Source organism: Tamandua tetradactyla, chromosome 6, assembly GCF_023851605.1.
Source record: "Tamandua tetradactyla isolate mTamTet1 chromosome 6, mTamTet1.pri, whole genome shotgun sequence".
In the NCBI taxonomy this organism is placed as follows: Eukaryota; Metazoa; Chordata; class Mammalia; order Pilosa; family Myrmecophagidae; genus Tamandua; species Tamandua tetradactyla.
The window spans coordinates 82420271-82444863 of NC_135332.1; the positions used below are offsets into that span (position 1 = coordinate 82420271).

A 24593-nucleotide genomic window follows, 5' to 3' on the forward strand; every position below is an offset into this window, starting at 1 on the left:
CAAACAGTTTATACTCTAATTAGAATTACACATGTACTAGGAAATGGTATAAGACAATAGTAATATAGGAATAAAAATGCTGGACAAATTTAAAAAGCAGATAAAGCATTCTTTAATTCTTTAAGAAGACCTCATAGAAGAGATGACACTTGTAAGAACTTTAAGAAAGAAGCACTTAAATAGAGCACTCTAAATTAGATTTCTAGAAGCCATAACTTGATTTTGTGAATATTCCTGCTATGATTTAGCATTTAGGAATAATGTTGAGAAAAAATTGAGTTTTTTTTCCCTGGATGTATTTTCATGATCAAAAACCTGATTATATTTCAAACTTGAGCTTCTATGACCTTTGAAGATAGTGCTGAATTGGACCAAGAGATTTTAGGCATATTGTAATCATTTGTGTGTTCTGAGTATAAAGTATATAGATGCCCAGTTGTACTTCAAACACAAGCATAAATTTCTTCCTCTCTCTATTATTTAGTAGCATCGCTATCTCTTCTTCCCTTCATGAATACTGTTATTGAAAGGAAGTATGGGGGGATCCAAGATGGCGGCTTAGTAAGGTACATGCGTCTTACTTCCTCTGACTCCAAATCAACCAATAGGTGAACAGAAACAGTACAGAACAGCTCCCGGGGCTACAGCAGGGAATGGACACACAGCGTAACCCAGTCTGGACTGGCTAGTCTGACTGCGAAACTCGGCTGCGGTGAGATCCCCGAGCAGCGCGCGATTTCCCGAGCAGCCGCAGCTGCAGCGGTCCGAGCTAATCCCTCCCTCCTTCCCGGGCCGGCTGAGAGTATCGGAGAGGCAAGCTTCCCAGCCAAGGCGGCCGGTGCCACACTTTTGCGGGCAGCTTCGAGTCTCGCCTTCGAGTCCGCGGCTACGAGTCTCGGATCAGAGGGCTATCCAAAGTCTGGGCTGCCTAGTCTGACTGCGAGACTCGGCTGCGGTGAGACCCCCGAGTGGCGCGCTATTTCCCGAGCAGCCGCAGCTGCGGCGGTCCGAGCTACTCCCTCCCTCCTTCCCGGGCCGGCTGAGAGTATCGGAGAAGCAAGTTTCCCAAGCCGAGGCAGGCGGCGCCCCTCTTTTGCGGGCAGCTTCAAGTCTCGGCTTTGAGTCCGCGGCTATGAATCTCGGATCAGAGGGCTATCCAAAGTCTGGGCTGGCTAGTCTGACTGCGAGACTCGGCTGCGGTGAGACCCCCGAGTGGCGCGCGATTTCCTGATCAGCGGCAGCTGTGGCGCTCCGAGCTACTCCCTCCCTCCTTCCCGGGCCGGCTAAGAGTCTCGGAGAGGCAAGTTCCCCAAGTCGAGGCAGCCGGCACCCCTCTTTTGCGGGCGGCTTTAGTTTTGGCTTCGAGTCCGCGGATACGAGTCTCGGATCGGAGGGTTATCCAAGCCGTGGTGGCCCCCCCCCGCGGGAGGCTTCCTGATCCGGTGGGGAAACCCCCAGGCCCGCGGTGGCCCGCGACCAGCCACAGGGTCCCCTCAAGCCGCGGAAGCTGATGCCCCCACTACGCGCGGCCCCTGAACCAACGGAGAGAATTGGATCCGAAACCCCAGGCCGCGGAGATCGGTGACTGGGGGAGACCCATTCCAAACACTTGAGACAAACGTGTGCCACGTGCGCCACCTACTGGGCAAGATAAGAAAAACAGATCCCAGAGATTTCACAGAAAAATCTTACAACCTTGCTGGGTCCGACACCCAGAGAAATCTGAATAAATGCCCAGATGCCAGCAGCAGAAGATAACTGTCCACGCTCAAAAGATTGAGAATATGGCCCAGTCAAAGGAACAAACCAATAGCTCAAATGAGATACAAGAGCTGAGACAACTAATGCTGAATATACGAACAGAAATGGAAAACCTCTTCAAAAAGGAAATCGATAAATTGAGGGAGGACATGAAGAGGACATGGGCTGAACATGAAGAAATAGAAAAACTGAAAAAACAAATCACAGAGCTTATGGAAGTGAAGGATAAAGTAGCAAACATGGAAAAAATAATGGATACCTACAATGATAGATTTAAAGAGACAGAAGATAGAATTAGTGATTTGGAGGATGGAACATCTGAATTCCAAAAAGAAACAGAAACTATCGGGAAAAGAACGGAAAAATTTGAACAGGGTATCAGGGAACTCAAGGACAATATGAACTGCACAAATATACGTGTTATGGGTGTCCCAGAAGGAGAAGAGAAGGGAAAAGGAGGAGAAAAACTAATGGAAGAAATTATCACTGAAAATTTCCCAACTCTTATGAAAGACCTAAAATTACAGATCCAAGAAGTGCAGCGCACCCCAAAGAGATTAGACCCAAATAGGAGTTCTCCAAGACACTTACTAGTTAGAATGTCAGAGGTCAAAGAGAAAGAGAGGATCTTGAAAGCAGCAAGAGAAAAACAATCCATCACATACAAGGGAAACCCAATAAGACTATGTGTAGATTTCTCAGCAGAAACCATGGAAGCTAGAAGACAGTGGGATGATATATTTAAATTACTAAAAGAGAAAAACTGCCAACCAAGACTCCTATATCCAGCAAAATTATCCTTCAAAAATGAGGGAGAAATTAAAAAACATTCTCAGACAAAAAGTCACTGAGAGAATAGGTGATCAAGAGACCAGCTCTGCAAGAAATACTAAAGGGAGCACTAGAGTCAGATACGAAAAGACAGAAGAGAGAGGTATGGAGAAGAGTGTAGAAAGAAGGAAAATCAGATATGATATATATAATACAAAAGGCAAAATGTTAGAGGAAAATATTATCCAAACAGTAATAACACTAAATGTCAATGGACTGAATTCCCCAATCAAAAGACACAGATTGGCAGAATGGATTAAAAAACAGGACCCTTCTATATGCTGTCTACAGGAAACACACCTTAGACCCAAAGATAAACATAGGATGAAAGTGAAAGGTTGGGAAAAGATATTTCATGCAAATAACAACCAGAAAAGAGCAGGAGTGGCGATACTAATATCCAACAAATTAGACTTCAAATGTAAAAGAGTTAAAAGAGACAAAGAAGGACACTATCTACTAATAAAAGGAACAATTAAACAAGAAGACATAACAATCATAAATATTTATGCACCGAACCAGAATGCCCCAAAATACGTGAGGAATACACTGCAAACACTGAAAAGGGAAATAGACTCATATACCATAATAGTTGGAGACTTCAACTCACCACTCTCATCAGTGGACAGAACATCTAGACAGAGGATCAACAAAGAAATAGAGAATCTGAATATTACTATAAATGAACTAGACTTAATAGACATTTATAGGACATTACATGCCACAACAGCAGGATACACGCTTTTCTCAGGTGCTCATGGATCATTCTCAAAGATAGACCATATGCTGGGTCACAAAGCAAGTTTTAACAAATTTAAAAAGATTGAAATCATACACAACACTTTCTCGGACCATAAAGGAATGATGTTGGAAATCAATAATAGGCAGAGTGCCAGAAAATTCACAAATACGTGGAGGCTCAACAACACACTCCTAAAGAACGAGTGGGTCAAAGAACAAATTGCTAGAGAAATTAGTAAATACCTAGAGGCGAATGAAAATGAAAACACAACATATCAAAACTTATGGGACGCAGCAAAGGCAGTGCTAAGAGGGAAATTTATTGCTCTAAATGCCTATATCAGAAAAGAAGAAAAGGCAAAAATTCAGGAATTAACTATCCATTTGGAAGAACTGGAGAAAGAACAGCAAGCTAACCCCAAAGCAAGCAAAAGGAAAGAAATAACAAAGATTAGAGCAGAAATAAATGAAATTGAAAACATGAAAACAATAGAGAAAATCAATAAGGCCAGAAGTTGGTTCTATGAGAAAATCAATAAGATTGATGGGCCCTTAGCAAGATTGACAAAAAGAAGAAGAGAGAGGATGCAAATAAATAAGATCAGAAATAGAAGAGGAGACATAACTACTGACCTCACAGAAATAAAGGAGGTAATAACAGGATACTATGAACAACTTTACGCTAATAAATACAACAATTTAGAGGAAATGGACGGGTTCCTGGAAAGACATGAACAACCAACTTTGACTCAAGAAGACACAGATGACCTCAACAAACCAATCACAAGTAAAGAGATTGAATCAGTCATTCAAAAGCTTCCTAAAAAGAAAAGTCCAGGACCAGACGGCTTCACATGTGAATTCTATCAAACATTCCAGAAAGAATTAGTACCAACTCTCCTCACACTCTTCAAAAAAATCGAAGCAGAGGGAAAACTACCTAATTCATTCTATGAAGCCAACATTACCCTCATACCAAAACCAGGCAAAGATATTACAAGAAAAGAAAACTACAGGCTGATCTCTCTAATGAATATAGATGCAAAAATCCTCAATAAAATTCTAGCAAATCGTATCCAACAACACGTTAAAAGAATTATTCATCATGACCAAGTAGGATTCATCCCAGGTATGCAAGGATGGTTCAACATAAGAAAATCAATTAATGTAATACACCACATCAACAAATCAAAGCAGAAAAATCACATGATCATCTCAATTGATGCAGAGAAGGCATTTGACAAGATTCAACATCCTTTCCTGTTGAAAACACTTCAAAGGATAGGAATACAAGGGAACTTCCTTAAAATGATAGAGGGAATATATGAAAAACCCACAGCTAATATCATCCTTAATGGGGAAAAATTGAAAACTTTCCCCCTAAGATCAGGAACAAGACAAGGATGTCCACTATCACCACTATTATTCAACATTGTGTTGGAGGTTCTAGCCAGAGCAATTAGACAAGAAAAAGAAATACAAGGCATCAAAATTGGAAAGGAAGAAGTAAAACTATCACTGTTTGCAGACGATATGATACTATACGTCGAAAACCCGGAAAAATCCACAACAAAACTCCTAGAGCTAATAAATGAGTACAGCAAAGTAGCAGGCTACAAGATCAACATTCAAAAATCTGTAGCTTTTCTATACACTAGTAATGAACAAGCTGAGGGGGAAATCAAGAAACGAATCCCATTTACAATCGCAACTAAAAGAATAAAATACCTAGGAATAAATTTAACCAAAGAGACAAAAAACCTATATAAAGAAAACTACAAAAAACTGCTAAAAGAAATCACAGAAGACCTAAACAGATGGAAGGGCATACCGTGTTCATGGATTGGAAGACTAAATATAGTTAAGATGTCAATCCTACCTAAATTGATTTACAGATTCAATGCAATACCAATCAAAATCCCAACAACTTATTTTTCAGAAATAGAAAAACCAATAAGCAAATTTATCTGGAAAGGCAGGGTGCCCCGAATTGCTAAAAACATTTTGAGGAAAAAAAACGAAGCTGGAGGTCTTGCACTGCCTGACTTTAAGGCATATTATGAAGCCACAGTGGTCAAAACAGCATGGTATTGGCATAAAGATAGATATATCGACCAATGGAATCGAATAGAGTGCTCAGATATAGACCCTCTCATCTATGGACATTTGATCTTTGATAAGGCAGTCAAGCCAACTCACCTGGGACAGAACAGTCTCTTCAATAAATGGTGCCTAGAGAACTGGATATCCATATGCAAAAGAATGAAAGAAGACCCATATCTCACACCCTACACAAAAGTTAACTCAAAATGGATCAAAGATCTAAACATTAGGTCTAAGACCATAGAACAGTTAGAGGAAAATGTAGGGAGATATCTTATGAATCTTACAATTGGAGGCGGTTTTATGGACCTTACACCTAAAGCAAGAGCAGTGAAGAAGGAAATAAATAAATGGGAACTCCTCAAAATTAAACACTTTTGTGCATCAAAGAACTCCATCAAGAAAGTAGAAAGACAGCCTACACAATGGGAATCAATATTTGGAAACGACATATCAGATAAAGGTCTAGTATCCAGAATTTATAATGAGATTGTTCAACTCAACAACAAAAAGATAGCCAACCCAATTACAAAATGGGAAAAAGACTTGAATAGACACCTCTCAGAGGAGGAAATACAAATGGCCAAAAGGCACATGAAGAGATGCTCAATGTTCCTGGCCATTAGAGAAATGCAAATCAAAACCACAATGGGATATCATCTCACACCCACCAGAATGGCCATTATCAACAAAACAGAAAATGACAAGTGCTGGAGAGGATGCGGAGAAAGAGGCACACTTATCCACTGTTGGTGGGAATGTCAAATGGTGCAACCACTGTGGAAGGCAGTTTGGCGGTTCCTCAAAAAGCTGAATATAGAATTGCCATACGACCCAGCAATACCATTGCTGGGAATCTACTCAAAGGAATTAAGGGCAAAAACTCAAACGGACATTTGCACACCAATGTTTCTAGCAGCGTTATTTACAATTGCAAAGAGATGGAAACAGCCAAAATGTCCATCAACAGACGAGTGGCTAAACAAACTGTGGTATATACATACGATGGAATATTATGCAGCTTTAAGGCAGGATAAACTTATGAAGCATGTAATAACATGGATGGACCTAGAGAACATTATGCTGAGTGAGTCTAGCCAAAAACTAAAAGACAAATACTGTATGGTCCCAATGATGTGAATCGACACTCGAGAATAAACTTGGAATATGTCATTGGTAACAGAGTTCAGCAGGAGTTAGAAACAGGGTAAGATAATGGGTAATTGGAGCTGATGGAATACAGACTTTGCAATAGGACTAGATACAAAAACTCAAAAATGGACAGCACAATAATACCTAATTGTAAAGTAATCATGTTAAAATACTGAATGAAGCTGCATTCGAGCTATAGGTTTTTGTTTTGTTTTGTTCTTATTATTATTACTTTTATTTTTTTTCTCTATATTAACATTCTATATCTTTTTCGGTTATATTGCTAGTTCTTCTAAACCGATGCAAATGTACTAAGAAACGATGATCATGCATCTATGTGATGATGTTAAGAATTACTGACTGCATATGTAGAATGGTATGATTTCTAAAAAAAAAAAAAAAAAAAAGGTCAGCACAATACTGCCTAATTGTAATGTAATCATGTTGGAACGCTGAATGAAGCTGCATCTGAGCTATAGTTTTTTTTTCTCTTATATATTTTTGTACGTTTTATTTTTATTTTTGTTTTCTCTCTGTGTTATCACTTTATTTCTTTTTCTGTTGTCTTGCTATTTCTTTCTCTAAATCGATGCATATGTACTGAGAAATGATGACCATACACCTATGTGATGATATTAAGAATTACTGATTGCATATGTAGAATGGAATGATTTCTAAATGTTGTGTTAGTTAATTTTTTTTTAATTAATAAAAAAATAAAACAAAATTAAAAAAAGAAAAAAAAAGAAAGGAAGTATGCAGGATCAAAAGCTTTGTGAATTTATTATCAAATTTATCTCTGATTATCTGCACTCTAGATAAATACAAACTATAGTGGAATAGTTATGGAAGATGATAGAAAGTTTAATGAAACAGATTGTGCTTTTTATAGTCATTGTTGTCTGTAAGCTCTGAATGAATGTAGAGAGTTGTAAAAAGGAGCTTATGAAAGTGAATTCTGTTTGTCATAGCACTGACCATAATTTACTAAGTCTATTTATTTATTTAAAAAAAAAAAGCTTTTGTGTCTAACTGGTATTTATAAAAACTAAAGTTTAGTTTCCTCCCTGTTAAAATAATGTGGTCTTCAAAAGGCACGTGAATAAAAAAATTTAAAAAATAAATAAATAAAAAATTTAAAAAGGCACATGAAAAGATGCTGTACTTTCTTGGCTATTAGGGAAATGCAAATCAAAACCATGATGAGATATCACACCCACCAGAATGGCCATTATCAATACAACAGAAAATGACAAGTTCTGGCGAGGATGTGGAGAAAGAAGCACACTTATCCACTGTTGGTGGGAATGTAAAATGTTACAACCGCTGTGGAAAGCAGTTTGGAAGTTTCTCAGGAAGCTAAGTATAGAATTGCCAATTGATCTGGCAATACCATTGCTAGGTATCTACTCAGAGGACATGAGGGCAAGGACACAAACAGACATTTGCACACCAATGTTTATAGCAGCATTATTTACGATTGCCAAGAAATGGAAACAGCCCAAATGTCCATCAACAGACGAGTGGCTAAACAAGCTGCGGTATATACACATAATGGAATATTATGCAGCTGTAAGACAGAATAAAGTTATGAAGTATGTAACAACATGGATGGACTTTGAGGACATTATGCTGAGTGAGATTAGCCAGAAACAAAAGGACAAATACTGTATGGTCTCACTGATATGAACTAACATTAGTGAATGAACTTGGAGAATTTCAGCTAAGAACAGAGACCATCAGGAGATAGAAATAGGGTAGATATTGGGTAACTGGAGCTGAAGAGATATAGACTGTGCAAGAGGACTGATTGTAAAAATTAAGAAACAGATAACACAATACTAATTAGCTGTAATACAACAATGTTAGTACACTGAATGAAGCTGAATGTGAGAATGATAGAGAGGAGGACTGAGGGCACAAATGAAATCAGAAGGAAAGATAGATGATAAAAATTGAGATGGTATAAGCTAGAAATGCCTAGAGTATACAATGATACTGACTAAACGTACAAATTTAAAAATGTTTTTGCATGAGGAAGAACAAAGGAACGTCAAAACTGAAGGGTGCTGAAAATAGACAGTAATCCATATTTTAAAACTTTAACATATGTGTAAGACTAAGGCAGAACATGTTTATTTGGTACAAAATTCATCATTTCACTAGTGCGTTTCCTAATATAACTTATGTGGACAGTTTAATTGAACACCATAAGTATATGGAAACTTGAGTAGGGCACGAGATTTTGTAGGTTTGTCCAGAGCGATGCCCCGATAAATCTCAGAGTGATTTTAACAGTGAATAAAGTATTTGCAAGGTCCCCTTGGGGGAATGGCAAGATAGGGGGAAAATTCAACTTTCCCAAGTGGAGAATTCCTGATATTCTCACAAGCAGTGGGGACAACCAAAGCATAGGCTGAGCCCTCAATCTTGAGGTTTGTTCATAAGAAACATATCCCTGCAAAGAATAGGCTAAGCCTACTTAAAATTAGGCTTAAGAGTCACCCCCAGAGAACCTCTTTTGTTGCTCAGATGTGGCCTCTCTCTCTCAACCAACATGATAAGCAAACTCACTGCCCTCCCCCTCTCTATGTGGGACATGACTTCCAGGGGTGTAAACCTGGCAATGTGGGACAGAAATCCTAGAATGAGCTGGGACTCAGCATCAAGGAATTGAGAAAACCTTCTCGACCAAAAGGAGGAAGACAGAAATGAGACAAAATAAACTGCCAATGGCTGAGAGATTTCAAACAGATCAAGAGGTTATCCTGGAGGTTATTCTTACGCATTATATAGATATCACCTTTTTAGTTAAAGCATATTGGAGAGGCTGGAGGGAAGTGCCCGAAAATGTAGAGCTGTGTTCTGGTAGCCAAGTTTCTTGAAGATGATTGTATAATGATATTAATGATATAGTTTTCGCAGTGGGACTGTGTGATTGTGAAAACCTTGTGCCTGATGCACCTTTTGTCTACGGTATGGACAGGTGAGTAAAACATACGGATTAAAAATAAATAAATAATGGGGGGAACAAATGTTAAATTTAGTAGATTGAAATGCTAGTGATCAATGAAAGAAAGGGGTAAGGGGTATTGTACGTATGAATTTTTTTCTTTTTTCTTTTTATTTCTTTTTCTGAATTGATGCAAATGTTCTAAGAAATGATCATGATGATGAATATACAGCTATGTGATGATGCTGTGAGTTACTGATTATATAACAAGAATGGAATGATCATATAGTAAGAATGTTTGTGTTTGTATGTGGTTATGTTTCATAAATAACAAAAAGAAATGCTAGTGATCAATGAAAGGGAGTGGTAAGGGGTATAGAAAAAAATAGGGGAAACAAAGGCTAAAATATATTGGGTAGATGGAAATACGAGCAGTCAATGAGAAGGAAGGGTAAGGGGTATGGCATGTATGAGTTTTCTACTTTTTTCTTTTTCTTCTTTTTTCTGAACTGATGCAAATGCTCTAAGAAATGACCATGGTGATGATGTTGTGAGTTATTGATTATATACCAAGAAAGGAATGATCGTATGGCAAAAATGTTCATGTTTGTATGTTGTTATGGTTAAAAAAAAAGTAAAATAACATGGTCCTGGCACCATGGGATCAACGGTGCCATCCTGACCAAAAGGAGGAACAGAAGTATAACAAATAAGGTATCAGTGGCTAAGAGAATTTAAATAGAGTTGAGAGATAACTCTGGAGGCCACTCTCACATAAGCTTCAGTCAGACATTGCTACCTACCATAAATTACCAAACCCCAACCAAAACCATTCCAGCCAATTCTAAATAATACCTAGGGTGTTATATAAGATTCTACAAAAGTTCCATGCACTAGGGTAACTTTCCAGAAACCTACAACCTCCAGATGGTCCCTGGAATGGATAAGTCCTGAAATGAAGAGGGGCCAGCCTCTCCAACTAGTTTAATTCTCCATCCCATATTACTGACAGCCCCTTCCAACATGAAAAACTTAGAATGAGCATAGCCCAAATACCCCTAAAGAGCGGGAGAAAGATCAAAGGTGATGGTGGAGTTATACAGAGAAGGTAGGGCTTAACAAACGAGTATGACTGCTGAATAATTATACTGATACTTCTTTTAGTCTGGTACCTTAGATCAGCTAGAAGCAAAAACCTAAAATTATGGAATTGTAACCCATAATTTGGATTATCTGAAATCTGTTCTAAAACTAATTGTTACAATGTGCTTTGACATATATTGCTTTTTTTTTTTGTATGTTATTTTTCCCAAAAAAGAAATAAAAATTTCTTCTAGCCTCCAAGTGTTTTGGAGCAGCTAGAAGGAAAAACCTGAAATAGAAGAATGGTAACCCATAACAAACTCTGCAATCTGTTCTATAACTACTTGAAGTGTACTTTGAAAACCATACCTCTTTCATTCTATATATGTTATATTTAACAATAAAAAATGTTTAAAAAAAAAATTCCTCATCAGTAGGAGGGCTCACTGTGACTGTCTCTGGAAGGGCACTGTCCCAGGCCCTGCCCCTGTGGTCATACAGGTCACCATGCAGCCCCTGCTCTGGTACTTCAAAACGGACATGCGGTCTGTGGCTAAATTGTAGCTAAAATTCCCTCAATAGAATGAGCATCTTGACAGAAGGCCACGGATTAGAAAACAGATGATAGTTTTTGAAGGTAAAGCCAGGAAAAAAAAAGAGAACTTAAAGAACAAAAATTCAGTCATTACTTTAAAATTTGTTCTATTTCTGCCTCTTGTATTAGCTAGGGTTCTCTAGAGAAATAGAATCAGGAGATAGCCATAGATACAAAATTTATAAAAGTGTCTCACCCAAAGGTAAATAATGGGGGGAGGGACAAGAATTAAGAGGAGGTTCAGATTTCCTATTTGGTGAGGGTGTGCTTATTGGTTTTCTGTCTCTTGGGAATAATGAAATTATCTAAAATTGAGAATGGTGATGGATTGTAGACTTTGGGCCCTACACATGATGCCTGATGAAAGCAGGTGGCTGAAGGATGTGCTGACTGAGAAGTAGATTGGCAAATGATGGTGTATACTTATGAATGAAGGTTGTGCTGCTACAAAAAGGAACAAAGTCACAAGGCATGCAATGATGTGAATGAACACGTGGGACGTTTCCTGAGACAAAATACGCCAGGAACAAAAGAACAACAATGGTATGGTCTCCTTTAGAAAATGCTTATAGGAAAACAGGGACCTAGATTGTAAGCTTCTAGAGCAGATACATTAAGTTCGGAGTGGTGATTATTATTTCCGGATTTTGAGAGGCTGTTTTATATATAAAATAATATATATATTATGAATACATATAAAATACATTTGTTCTACAACTAATTGTGGTGCTGTGCTTTGAAATTTATAGCTTTTTTGTATATATGTTATTTTTCACAAAAACTAGAAGGAAAAAAGTCTATTGTGATGATAAAACAATATCTAAGCCTTTTAGCCTCCTATATTCTGGAGTAGCTAGGAGGAAAAAAATCTGAGAGGATCGTATGGTAGCCTATGACAAACTCTGGGATCTGTCCTGTAACTACTTGTTGAAGAGTGCTCTGAAAACTATTGCTTTTTTATTTCTTTGCTTCATATATATGCTATAAAGCCTTCTGGTGATTAGATTAAGCATCACTCATTCACAAGACACTCCCCTTTGCTGATTATAAATGGAATCAGCTGTGGATGCAGTCAACGTAATCATTATTTAAGTTCATGAAATGTCCTCAGTTCAATAGGCAGGTCAGTGCTTGCCAATCAGACAACCGGGCATCACCACCTGGCCAAATTCATTCGTGAACCTGACCATGACATCTCTCTTCCCCAAATCAAGCCCCCCTGGCTTGACAACCTACATGAAGGAGCTCTTGCCCATTAACTCTGCCTTCCTGCACTGGCCTCAGCTGACACGTAAGACTGGATCTGTCCATCTGACGTCACCCTCTTCCAATGCACAGGCTGGGTCCCGCTGGCGGAAAAGCACCTCACAGTGCTCCACAGAGCACTAACTCATGTGCTGCCATGCCACAGGCCCTCAGTTTTGCACGCATGTAGCTGTAATTACACTGACACAGGTCGGAGCAGCTTAAAAATATCACCCATATCTCAAAATATGAGTGATGGTCCAATGAGGCTGCATGTTTTCCCTGTTCTCTGTATCTCTCAGGAGACAGATTTAATAAGATGTGAAATATGTACACTATGTAAGATGCATGGTTAAGTTGAAATAAATAATATGCAAAGGACAGGAATAGGAAGCAGTCCAAATCTCTGGGAAGCAGTCTGCAGGATTATACAACATGAGAGGGAGAGGAGCAAGGTGCCTGGCAAAACCCTAGGATCTGCGGGATTAGAACTTCCAATTTAATTTTTACTTACATAAATGTACAATTGTAAAGGAAGAATAAAAAAATAAATTCATTGAAAAAAACTAAAAAGGTTAAATGATGGGTAAAGAAATAACTTAGAAAATCTAAGAAGTGTAGAGAACACTTTATTTTGCCACAAACTGCTAAAAGTAGTAAAGACTCTTCTGAACACTCCTGGGACACCATGATGAGTCTGTCAGCTGACCCCAGAAGGCACGGATGAATACAGCATGCCATGTGCACTGCAAGCAGCCACAGCAGGAAGGGGTCTCATCAAAAGGCACCAAAGAAGAAGTGACACAGGGAGACACACTGCGTACAGGCAGGAGGGGCAACTCCACACCCCACCTCAAGTAACTGATAAATTCGATGCAATGCTTATCAAAGTCCCACCAGGCTGGCCTTAAGATTCATACGAGAACCTCCATAAAGGACCAAGAGTGGCTCAGACAGCCCAGGCCAGGAGAGGGGGAAGAGGGACCCTGAGTAGATTTGAAAACTTCAACTGGGGATTACACAGACTGCAGAAACGCAATCATTTCAGTCCACTCTAATGACCTGGAGTCAGGCAGACCCTGCAGGGACAGAGCAGACCCCTCCAAGGTCACACTGAGGGCACCAGTCACAAGTTCAGAGGTCCAAGCCATCTGCACCTCTGACCAACTGGATACAACTGTGGGGGTTTCCACCACCCACTCAGGTTTGGTAATTCACTGTAATGACTCACAGAAGTGCTGTACTCACAGTTATTGTTTATTGAAGTAATAGGACACAAACAAGTAGCCAAAAGATGACATGAAGAAAGCAAGTCTTGGAAGGTTTCAGAGGCTGCCTCTGTGATCGAGCTACAACGATCCGAACAGAGTAGAAATATGTGTCTTAACAATCAGGGAAGCTCCCGTGAGCATCTACTGCCCTGAGTTTACATGGGGTGCTATTAAATAGGAGTGACTTTTAGAATTGAAGTTCACATGGGTGAACTCAATTTGCGGTTCCCTCTCCTCCCAGGGGTCGGAGAGGTGGGCTGATAACGATGTGGATCAAAGCCCCTACCCATTATAATCTGCTGTCTTTTTGGTGTGGCTGCCCCTCCCTGTAACTACCATGAAGAACAAAAACCACTTCTGGCACAGGAAATTCCAAACAGTCAGAGGCTAATTTCCCAAGAACTGAAGACAAAGGCCAGCCAAGTTTTTCTGCAGACCCTCAGGCACAAGCTCTCATAAAGCCATAGCACAGGAAGCTCACAGCCACTCACCAAATGTTTTTGTGGAGCTGGGCTGCTTTCCCCCTGTGATGGTGAAGTTCAGAGGTCAGCACTGCTCAGTTATGGTGTCCAGTGGTTTGATTTGTCAAACATCAGCCTGACTGCTACTGTGTGGGTATTTCATGTACTGTGGAGGTGGATTTGCATTATAGTCAATTAACTGCATCTACAGCTCACTACATCTACCATTAATACAGAAGACTCTCCTCAGCAATGAGGGGAGTTTCCTTATCCAATCAGTTGAAGGTCTTAACAACAGACTTTTTTCTCTCTACTTTGCCAGCCAGCTTTTTCTGGTAATTCAACTTCACCTCCACCGAGTTTCCAACTTGCAGCCTGCCCTGTGGAATCGAGACTTTACAGTCCCTGAGGTCGCATAAGCCAATTCCTACATTAAATTTTTAAATATTTACATGTATGTTACATACATATAACCTTGACTGATTTAGGATCTAACATTTCACAGATAAGAGGGAAGTAATTCACATTGCATACACTGCCCTTTCTACATATCAAGATATATAAAACAAAAGGAAAATGGTCTATTTAGACCACAAAAGCCTCTTCCTCTACCAGGAATGGCCCAAACCACACACTGGGGAAAACTAGAAAAGGTGGATAATTACTTAAGACAACAGTATGCTAAAAAGGAAGCAGAAAATTGCTGAACTCAGGCCTAAGACCAGGCATAAATCCAAGGTGGTAAAAGTACCTGAGGGGACTCCCCCCAGGGGGCACCAGCAGTGTTGGGACACCCCTGCAGACTAAGTAAGCTGGAGAAAAAACTCTGTGTGTGTACAAAAAGACATTCTAGAGTAGTAAAGCTACAGCCCTGTGCTACCCTTGCCCAGAGACCCTTGTTCAATTCCAGGGTGAGAGGAAGCCCCTCTGGAGGATGAAAGGGACACGACCTCCAACATAACCTAACAACCTAACATGGGTCCCCTTGTGGTTCACTCTCACCCTATGCATTTTAATTTCTGTGACTTTTTCTTTTAAGTCACTGTCTCTCCCTCTGGGCAGGGATCAAGTAGTCTGTCCCTCTAGCAGCACCAAACCCAGTGCCAGTGCCCGGGCACTGGGTGACAGGGTCACACACAGGGCCTCTGTCCTCAAGCCAGCAGCACTCACACTTGTGTGTGAAACACTGCAACAGGGACTGCCAACCATTTTGAGAGATGGCCCCTCCCTTGCCCCTTTGGGAGACACAGCCACACACACACACAATAAGACAAGGCCAAGCCATCTCTGCCCCAGAAGGGCCCTTCCCTTGGTCCTGGACTAATCCAAGGGAGCCAGGACAGTCCTGGGCTTGACTCCCTGACCCCCACTTGCCCCAGCCAATCCACCACACGATCCACTGCACCCCACTGAGAGCTGCTCCTTCCCAAGAAGGGCCAGGCCAGAATGGCAGTACCTTCTCGTGCTGCCGCAGATGCTCCTGACAGGCATTAAGTGTCTGTTCCGGCTGAGACTCCCCCAGCACGCACAGCGCACTGTACACCTGCTCCTGGACCAGAGGGTCCTTGTCGGTGATGGCATCCATCAGGGTGGCAGAAAGCTCTGCAATGATAAAGCCCCAGTTCAGTATCTCTTCCCGACACTTCAGGCCATTCTGACCCACAACCTCCCCCTCTGCCTCTCACCTGGCTGGGACTTCCTGTGGGGCCTGCCCATCACTACCCACCCTAAGCCCACCATCTAACAGAATATCACCGTCTTCCTCCCTGCTGGGCTGCGGGCTACAGGGGGCACAGGCAGAGCTCAGTCAGGCTGCACTTTCACCACCCTCCCAGCCCACTCCCACCCGACCTCCTTGCCCAGCACCTGCCACAGCAGTCAGCAGTACAGCCAAGCAGGTGCCTGCAAGGGGTCAGAGTCCAGCCCACTGCGAGAAACTGCCTGACCGGCACCAAGTGCTGAGGCCCTAACTGGACAGGCCCCACCCCTGCCCTACCGCCTGCACTTACACAAAATCAGACCCTCTGATGCTGCTTGCTGGACATGGACTCACTGTGCTCCACGAGGGGCTACACAGACACACCCACTTTGAGCCCATGCCCAGCCCCCTGCTGTGTAGAGCCCACAGATGCCCTGGGCCCCAGCCTCCTCCGATCCTCTGCTCTGTGTGCTGATAGCAATCCCGCAGCCCTGCAAGAGGGAAGGTGCTAGGGGTGGACCACAGTGGCTCAGCAGGCAGGAATGCTTGCCTTCGATACCAGAGGACCCGGGTTCGATTCCTGGTGCCTGCCCATGTAAAAAAAAGAAAAAAAAAAAAAAAGAGGGAAGGTGCTGGGCAAACTGGAGACACCATGAACCCAGCTGTCCCTGCCCTCATGGCACCTACAGCCTCACAGTCAAAGAATTGCTGAATGTGTAACTCCCAACAACAAGTGCTTTGAGTGTAAGGCTGCGGTGCTACAGGGGGCCCAGCAGGGATGACCTGGCCCCTGACCTTTCTTGGTCACACACTGTGAAAGGCATCTGAGAACACCAAATCCAGCTACCCGCGCTGGGACAACTGCCTCTTCTGAAGACTGTCTGTCCCCTGAGACTCTAGACCACAAACCCTGGACAAGAGTTGTGTTTCACTCTGCAGCGTGGTTCTGCAGGGATGGTGCTTGCCCTCACTGCAGGCCCGTGTGCCCCAGGGAGCACAGAAGGAGCCCTCGGCCAACAGACACTCTGGCATCAGATCTCACTGCTGTTGTGAGACACCTGCCCCTACAGGGCTCTTAAAAGCCCTTCATCGCTAAAGTTCCATAGCTAAACAAATTTGCTGATCCAAAGTAGTAAGATCTAATTATATCTAAGGTCAAGTTCACCCCCGAAAACCAAGTATGACCTCTTCTACCTTCCCATTCCAGAGTTTCTTGCATTTGTTTTTCTAATTATGATACTTCATCTGTGGATTCTTCTGAGTGTCTATAGGTACCTGCAATCCACCAGCTATGACTGATGCCACTGTCTCTTTCCTTCCTCATCTTTTGCTGGTTGGGACCCAGGACCTACCTGCATCTAGCTCGTCATCACCTGGTTCTTCCTGCCAAGGCCCACACCCCATTTCTGGCCCCTGAGGCTGTCTTCTGTCTGCCCTCACAGAGTCCCCAGGAAGAATGCCACTGCTGCCACTCTGTAAGCCACAGGAAACCATGGTCTTGACTGTGGGGTACTGAGGTCACGCACAGTAGGTGCAGGATCCACTTTGGAGCTTGTTTAGAAAAGGGGGTGTCGGCTCAGTGATTCTGGGAAAGTCCCATCTAGGTCTTTTCACCATCAGCACAGAGACCCCACGCCCCATCTTCTTCTTGGAACTGTGCTGGCAAACCCACTCAAGCAGCTCTGATATGTTCCCTGTTTATTCAACACTCACATCTTCAAAACTACTCCCAAATGCAAGGATAAGAGGTGGGAGCCCCAGGCTTGACAACCACGCCCTACTCCAGAACAGCTGAGACTCCCGGCTGAGCAGACATACCAGCAGTAAGGACCCATGGAGAAACCTTCGTGGAACATTCTCGAGGCCTCATTCTGACATGCCCCCAGCTGGGCCCGCCTCCAGGAGCACATCCCACACTCTACTTGCCTTGCATTGCCTCCTGGAGCACACCCCACACTCCACCAGCCCTATCTTATCTCCCAGAACACACCTCACATTCCACCTGACTCCCATCGCCTTCCAGAAAACACCCTACACTCCAGCTGCCTCCTCTTACCTTCCACAATATTCCCCACATTCCAGCTGCCCCTTACCCCTTGGAGTGTACCCCACACTCCATCTGCCTCCCAGAGCACACCCCATAATCCATAACCTCCTCGAGTGCACCCCATACTCTGCCCGCCACTGTCACCTCCAGGAGCATACCCCACACTCCACCACCTCCGCTCACCCCCAGCAAACAGCCCACACTCCATTTGCCTCCTCTCACCTCACATTCCACCTGGCTCCTGTTGCATCCCAGACTGCACTGTACACTCCACCTACCTTCCGTCACCTCCCAAAGCATACCCCACACCCCACGTGCCTCCTCTCATCTCCTGGAGCACAGCCCACACACCATCTGCCTCATCTCACCTCCCAGAGTGCACCCCATACTCCACCTGCCTTTTGTCGCCTCGCGGAGCACACACCACACTTACTCTTTACATACACCTTAGCCATTGCTGTTAGTTGAGTTTCCTCTTGAAAGTTATGAAGATGTCAGCTTCTTCTCAAACCTGAGATAACCAAAAAAATGCAAGATTTTAAGCTTCAGCCTCTAAATGCCTAAGGCCTAAGTCTACAAGCAATTATTACTTTTGTGTAAAACACATCATGTAAATGAATTCGTTCTGGGGGAAGTGCCTCTGCCATATGCCAGAGTAAAGCCATTCACTGGAATAAAAGGCACCATCATTTACCCTCTTTACCGCTTACTTTCCGTCTGTGATTGCCTGACAGCTTCCCTCAGCAAGTCATACACGGAGCTCATTTACACAGAGCAGACCCGGAGGAGGGTGGCAGCTCTCTGACCTATGGCATCCTCCTCTTCACTCTGTAAAGAAAAGGGGAAACCCACATTGTTCACAGCAGGCAACACCTTCTTCTTTAGGCCCAGAAACAATGGGCTATAGTAGTTGGGATTTCCCAAGCCTCAGAATTCTAACACAATATTAAACGAGCATCCTGGCAGCTCTTAGTGAGACTGGGTACTCCAAGCAGCAATCTCAAGGAACAATGGTGTTCAAAACCACAATCTCAAACACATCCCATGTTGATTCCCCAGCCGCAGCTTCCAAGGAGCACAGGTCTCGAAGCACCAGTTGCCACAGGTAGTACCCAAAAAATGAAGTCTACCAAGACTGCAAGTGCCCACAGCGCTGAGCAGTCAGCTGTTCAAGTCCTCAGCTGTAATCCCGCAGGGAACTGTAAGCAGCAGACAATCTCTTCCCCAATACCACAGGTCTGCTCTCTGCTAGAGACCCCACTGACCTTTCTTCTTTTGCTTGCCTCCCAGTTGTCCACTCCCCATCCCAACCTTGACAGGAACGCCACAGGAAAGAGGCCACCACCCACCCTGGCAAGGCAGGACATGTTCACCTGGTTGTACATACATAGGAGGAAGCCAAGTGAGAAGACATGTGACAAATGGAAAGTAACGTAATTAAAATTAAGTAAGAAGGATCTTCCGGGAAGATGGCTGAATAGGGTAGTTTGAGATTAGCCCTGCTCCAGGGAAAAGTTCGAGAAGGTACAGGAAGGCGACTGAGGCGGCGATTCGGGAGTGTGGCTGACCTGGGAGAGCCTTCTGCACCACATAGGGCAACCCTGGTTGCAGAGGCAGAGGAACTGAGAGGCAGAAAGCTGGAGCCTGGAGTGGAGGCGCAAAGCCTGCGGGAGTACACAGATGGCAGCTGGGTACTAGGAAGTAAGCCAGGCCAAGTTCTTTGGGCATGCTACCCTCACCAGCACAGCCCCGTGACTGGGGACTCACCCCATTCCCCACACACGTGAACCCTGTCACCGGCTCCCGTTCCCTGTACTCCAGGTGCCCCCACCCCAGCAGCCCTCAGAGCAGGTACCTGCCCAACACCCCCACCCCAAGTGCAGCCCGACCTACCTCTCCTGCACCCTTCCTGAACACTACCTCACCCTCCCGGTTCCCGTAGGCTGTCACCAGCACAAAAAGGCTGCAGGCATTAACCTCCATATCTGGGCTACCCCCGACGTCCCTGCCCACAGTGTTGTACAACCTCACCCTGGCCCCCTAAGCTCTGTGCATCAGTTTACGGCATTCCTAGGCCTACACATGCGCCCAGGCCCCCAATCATGTCATTCAGCTCTGGGAACCCCACTTTACAGTCCTAGAAATGCACACATGCACAGACCTCAGCCACACTTCCCAGATCTGAGAAAGTGCTGACCTGCGCAGCAGGGTCACATCTGCCTCCGATCCTTGAAGGTATAATGACGACCTACTGCCAAGGCTCTACACCTGCGCACAAACGGCCCCGTGCCTCAGACCAGCACACACCAGGGTTACACTCCCCAGACCAGTGCACCTGCACAGCTACATCCTCCCTGGCCACTGGGTGCCCACGTTCACAAGCATTAGCATAATACTCCCAACCTGCACCCATACCTACCCTGAAACAAATCACCATACTGAGTGCTCCACCCCATGCCTGTTGCCTTCTGCACAACCATCCCACAAACACAAGACCTTAGACTACTGAAAGAAATCAACTGCCAAAGTAAATCAATCAAGATACTTATATGTGACAAAGACAGCAGAAGATCACTAAGCATATCACAATGCAGAGAGATAAAGCCCTGCCTAATGACCAAATTAAAACACCAGAGGAGACACAGACGTTGGAGCAACTAATCAAAGATGATCACACAACTCTACTTAATAAAATAAGTGGGATAGCAAATGACATAAAAGAAGATAGTAAAAGAGCACTGTTGTAGTTTACTAGCTGCCGGAATGCAATATACCAGAAACAGAGTGGCGTTTAAAAAGGGGAATTTAATAGGTTACTAGTTTACAGTTCTAAGGCTGAGAAAATGTTCCAGTTAAAACAAGTCTATAGAAATGTCCAATCAAAGGTATTCAGGGAAAGATACCTTGGTTTGAGAAGGCCGATAAAGTTCAGGGTTTCTCTCTCAAGTGAGAAGGCACATGGTGAACACAGTTACAGTTTCTCTCTCAGCTGGAAAGGCATATCGCGAGCAAGTCATCATCTGCTAGCTTTCTCTCCTGGCTTCCTGTTTCATTAAGCTCCCCGGAAGACGTTTTCCTTCTTCATCTCCAAGGTCGCTGGCTTATGGGGTCTCTGCTTCGTGGTGCTGCAGCATTCTCTGCTCTCTCCAAATCTCCTTCACTCTCCAAAATGTTTCCTCTTTTATAGGACTCCAGAAACTTATCAAGATCTGCCCAAATGGGTAGAGACATGTCGTCACCTAATCCAGTTTAACAACCACTCTCGATTAAATCACATCTCCAGGGAGATGATCTGATTACAGTTTCAAACACACAATATTGAATAGGAAATATTCTGCCTTTATGAAATGGAATTTAGATTAAAATATGGCTTTTCTAGGGGACATACATCCTTTCAAACTAGTACAAGCATTAAGAGGAATTTGAAAGAATAAATACAAAAATAGCAGACATCACAGAGATTAAAGACTCTGTTGACCAAATAAAAAACATACTAGAGGCACACTACACCAGATTTGAAGAGACAGAAGAAAGAATAAGTGATATAGAGGACAGGATAACTGACCTAGAAGACTCAAAATAGCAAATGGGAAAAAAGATGGAAAAAACTGATTTGGATCTCAGGGAAATGATAGCCAAAACAAAGCGCACAAACGTAAGAATCATTGGTGTCCCAGAAGCAAAAGAGGAATAAAGGGCTAGGAAGAGTAGTTGAGGCTATAATGGAGGAAAACTTCCCAACCCTCATAAAGGACATAAATATACAAGTCAAAGAAGCCCAATGAACTCCAAACAAAATAAATCCAAATGGTCCTTCCCCAAGGCATATATTAATAAGTCTGTCAATTGCGGAAGAGAAGCAGAAAATCCTGAAAGCAACAAGAGAAAAACAATCTACTACATACATGGGAAACCAAATAAAACTGAATTCAGACTACTCAACTAGCACCCTGGAGGCAAGAAGGCAGTGGTACGATATATTCAAGATCCTGAAACAGAAGGACTTACAGGCAAATTGTCCTTCAAAACTGAGGGAGAGATTAAAGTTTTCACAGACAAAGAAGTCCTGCAAGAATTTGTCAGCAAGAGACTGGCCCTACAAGAAATACTAAAAGGAGTTCTGCCGGCTAATAAAAAAAAAAAAAAAAGACAGGGAGGGATGTCTGGAGAAGGGTACAAAACTGAAGAGCACCGCTAAGGGTAACTCAAAGAATACAGAGAGAAAGAGAGAAAAGAATACATGGATCTGACAAATAAAATAAAAAAGATAAGATGGTAGAATCAAGAAACGTCTTTTCAGTACAACTTTGAATGTTAAAGGATTAAATTTACCATTTAAAAGATACAGATTGGCAGAATGGATTAAGAAATATAATCCAGTTAAAGAGACTAATCTTACACACAAGGATACAAATAGATTGAAAGTGAAAGGATTGGAAAAAGGTTTCTCACGCAAGTTGTAACCAAAAGAAAGCAGGAGTACCTATATTAATATCGGACAAAATGGACTTTAAATGTAAAGACATCATGAGAGACAAAAAAGATCACTACATACTAATTAAAGGGTCAAATCACCAAGAAGATATAACAATCATAAATGTTTATGCTCCCAATCAAGGAGCTCCAAAGTACATGAGACAGACATTGGCAAAACTAAAGGGAGCAACAGATATTTCAACAATAATAGTAGGAGACTTTCATACACCACTTTCCTCTAAAGACAGAACAACCAGACAGAAGAAAACAAGGAAAAAGAAATGTCAACTTGTTAAATGAATTAGACCTAACATATATATAAAGGTCACTGCACCCCAAAGCACAAGGATATATATTCTTCTCTGGTGCTCATGGAACATTCTCCGGGACAGAACATATGCTGGGGCACAAAAACAGGTCTTTATGAATTTAAAACACTGAACATCTGGTGAAACAGGATTAATCACTCTAGAGCTAATCCTTTCAAGTGGAGGTTGGATGGCCAACTCCTCAAGGCAGGCTGGAGGTGGGGCGGCTATGTCCTCAGGGCAGACTATTACAGGGTTATCTAGAGAGACTCAGCAGGACCTCGGGTTTCAACCTCACCACGGACATCATTATCAATCCATATGTCACCATCCCATTTTTCAGAGTCCCACTCCTTTCCAATCAATGCCCTCACTTTGACGGCTTATACCATGCAAGATCGCGATTTCAGTTTACATTGTAAAGCTGCTATTCTAACAAAAAGATTCTGAGTCTGGTGTGATTGTGAAAACCTTGTGTCTGATGCTCCTTTTATCTACCTTATCAACAAACGAGTAAAACATATGGAATAAAAATTTAAAATAGGGGGAACAAAGGTTAAAATAAATTTAGTAGATTGAAATGCTAGTGATCAATAAAAGGGAGGGGTACGTTTATAGTATGTATGAATTTTTTTCTGCTGTCTTTTTATTTCTTTTTCTGAATTGATGCAAATGTTCTAAAAAATGATCATGATGATGAACATGCAATTATGTGATGATATTGTAAATTACTGATATATGTAGAACGGAATGATCATATGTTAAGAATGTTTGTATTTGTTGCTATATTTTTTAAAAATTTAAAAATTAATAAAAAACAGATTCTGAGTCTGATTTTCGGAGATCTCAAGTCTACGGCTACAGGAAATTAGATTTTCCTTCTGAACACTCATAGAAGCGTTTATATCTGTCAGATGCTGTGTAAGCTTCTCATTTGAAGCATTAAGCCTAACCCTTTCAGTCATTAATGTATACAGCATATCTAATAATAACCAGCCAACATCTCTATACCTCCTATTTCCATAAAACTCCATAAAGATGTCAAAAGCATTATCCCCCAGACCCTGGCTCCATGCAAGCAAAGCCTTAGAAGAATCAAATGGTTGATATTTTGACTATCTCTTTTGCCAACTCACCCCATGGACTGGCAGTATCGTTTTGATTACGGGAATCAGAGTCCTTAGTGCCTCTGAGTCCAGTCAGAGTACAAAACCAATCGAAAATTCCATTTTTAAGATTCTGTTTCTTAAGAACGACTCCCGGTATCAGGCTGTATCAGTTAGGGTTCTCTAAAGAAACAGAATCAACAGGAAATATCCATAAATATAAAATTTATAAAACTGTCTCATGTAACCATGGGAACACAGAGTCCAAAATCTGTAGGGCAGGCTGTGAAGCTGATGATTCTGATGGAGGGTCTGGATGAACTCCACAGGAGAGTCTCACCAGCAGAAGCAGAAAGAGAGCCTGTCACTTCTGAATCCTCCTTAAAAGGCTTCCAGTGATTAGATTAAGCATCATTCATTGCAGAAGACACTCCCCTTCGCTGATTACAAATGGAATCAGCTGTGGATTTAGCCAACGTGGTTATGATTTAATTCTATGAAATGTCCTCATAGCAACAGAAAGGCCAGCACTTGCCCAACCAGAAAAACAGGTACCACCACTTGGCCAAGTTGACACATGAACCTGACCATAACAGTGTGTTTACTGGTTTTCTTTCTCTTGGGAACAATGAAATTATCTAAAATTGAGAATGTTGATGGACTGTGGACTTTGGGCCCACTACATGATGCCCAATGAATGCAGGTGGCTGAAGGAGGCACTAACTGAGATTGGCGAACAATGGTGTACACTTATGAATGAA

The 24593-nt window shown here is 42.4% G+C and overlaps 1 protein-coding gene across 11 annotated transcripts in view; it reads right to left on the reverse strand.

The window, feature by feature from the left end:
• MROH1 (maestro heat like repeat family member 1) overlaps positions 1–24593 on the reverse strand; it is a 201659-nt gene that overhangs the window by 136741 nt on the left and 40325 nt on the right. For 9 of the 11 annotated variants that reach the window (XM_077166521.1, XM_077166527.1, XM_077166526.1 and 6 more), the window contains 3 exons: positions 18653–18770; positions 18376–18453; positions 15653–15798 (listed from right to left, as the gene is read on the reverse strand). In XM_077166521.1, the coding sequence (XP_077022636.1) occupies positions 15653–15798; positions 18376–18397 (168 nt within the window). In that variant the 5' untranslated portion in view covers positions 18398–18453; positions 18653–18770. Of the gene's footprint in view, positions 1–15652; positions 15799–18340; positions 18454–18652; positions 18771–20845; positions 21152–24593 lie in introns of those variants that run through there. The other 2 variants (XM_077166519.1, XM_077166524.1) reach the window with 2 other exon arrangements.